Source organism: Seriola lalandi, unplaced genomic scaffold (genome assembly GCF_002814215.2).
Source record: "Seriola lalandi dorsalis isolate HSWRI2012SDOR001 ecotype SW California unplaced genomic scaffold, Sedor1 jcf7180002003532, whole genome shotgun sequence".
Classification (NCBI taxonomy): Eukaryota; Metazoa; Chordata; class Actinopteri; order Carangiformes; family Carangidae; genus Seriola; species Seriola lalandi.
The window spans coordinates 1-1,752 of NW_019474187.1; the positions used below are offsets into that span (position 1 = coordinate 1).

At 40.5% G+C, this 1,752-nt stretch overlaps 1 protein-coding gene across 1 annotated transcript; it reads right to left on the reverse strand.

The window, feature by feature from the left end:
• Positions 1 to 182: 182 nt before the first annotated feature.
• LOC111667501 (putative ubiquitin carboxyl-terminal hydrolase MINDY-4) lies at positions 183 to 1,745 on the reverse strand (the record flags this gene model as incomplete). The annotated part of the gene is made up of 7 exons (XM_023423226.1): positions 1,600 to 1,745; positions 1,269 to 1,513; positions 1,096 to 1,148; positions 897 to 1,006; positions 682 to 798; positions 467 to 558; positions 183 to 284 (listed from the first exon to the last, which is right to left on the reverse strand). Coding segments are annotated over exons 1-7 (830 nt in total), but the record flags the coding sequence as incomplete, so codon positions are not given.
• Positions 1,746 to 1,752: the final 7 nt, after the last annotated feature.

Below are 1,752 nucleotides of genomic sequence, written 5' to 3' on the forward strand. Positions count from 1 at the left end.
AAATAGGGTTAATCAATGCTCCAGTAGATTTGTCAAGTAATTCTGAGATGAAGGAGCCTGACAGGTGCAGATAAAGATAGGGATGGTGCTTGAAGTCTTGGCTTCTAAATGCAATCTAAGCTCAATTTAACTAAGCAATTGTGTGAGATCTGGATGTACTGGATTAAATAGTAAGATCTTACATTGCAATTGTGGCTTGTTTTTCCTCACCAGCCCTCCACAGGATTTCAGCCACAGCTAAAACAAGACACTTTCTTCTGGTATTGCTGAAAGGTCTTAACCTCCTAAGAACAAAGTTGCATTTGGGTAAAAGCAGGTTGTCTGGGGTGATAATACAGTTAATACCAAAGTGCAGGGGTCAATACATAGCAGTAGCTACAAAGGACTCCTTGATGTGAATTAATGGCTGTGAAAAGCATTCAAGTGACTACAGTAGGTCAAAGCTCTGAATTGAAGGATAACATACTGAAGGCCTGCATTACTGTTTTCCATGTTTTCAAACAGCAGTTTCTTAAGAACAAAGGCTTGGATTGATGCCAGAACTCCACAAGGACCACCCTAGAAAATAAAAGAAATGCACAAAAATAAGAATATAATGCATAATACTACAATTCAATAAACTGTATGAAAATCAGTGTGCTGGATTCCTGAACTTTAGCAGGACAGGAAGGTTGAGCCAACCTTTTTCTGCACAATTCCGTATCTCAGGTCATGTGTTTCTGAGAATGTGAAACCCTGATTTCTCCACTCAATGCTGAAACAATTTAGGCTGGAACCAAGAAGAACCACTTTCAGTTCCTGGAGAAAAACAAAAACAGAAAACACACAAAAAATTAAAGGCAACTGCAGAAACTGTCCCCAGCACTTCGCAAGAAACACTGCTATAAATCACTAACCATGGCAGTGTGTTGGTCCATCGGGCAGCCTGCATAGCTTTGCTCTGCGATGGTTCTTTGAAAAGACACTTTGGAGAGATCTTGCATTTCCTCATCATCATCAATATCATCTGGAAATATATTCACATACCATCAGCTTTGACAAATCCAAGGCAACAAGTTGATTGCCAAAAAAGGCGAAGACATATAAAGCACCTACCTAACACCATCTCAGACACATCCAAGTCAGCTACATTTGGCCTGGTCTTTACTCTAAGAAAAATGACACAACACAAACTTATGAAGAAAATCCTGAAATTTGAAAACATGTTCAACTGTGTGGAACCATGAGGTCACTGATTATGTGGATTGCAACATCTTAAAGCTCTTTACTTTCTTGTCTTCAGTGAGGCTTGTCGCACTTTTTCAAAGCTGTTTTCACTCTGCATTCTCTCTTCTCCACTTCGCAACTCCTGTCTCCCTCCTACGCAGTTCATTTCAGTTAGGCTACTTTCTAAGCTTTTTGCATGTAAGCCGGTTGTTGCAAGTCCATCCCTAGATCGCCTGTGGTCTTCTTCTTTTCTCAGCAGCTGCGGGGGAACTTCTACCCTTTGACTCTGCCTTTTTTTGTTTGATTCCTAAAAGGAAAACAATCAGTTAAGGACAAGAATTTGATGAATATGGGATCAATATGTTTTTAAGAAATGCATCAGAAGTTCAGTACCTGAGGTGTACTAGCTATTGGTCCAGCCATCATTCCACGTTTAATTCGATTAGTTCTGCTCCTTTGAGTGCTCTCAGTGATGGGAGTCTTTTTTTCTGGCTCTCTTCTCATGAAGCTCTCATTGTCCTGGACAGGGGCCAACAGTGGATAGCC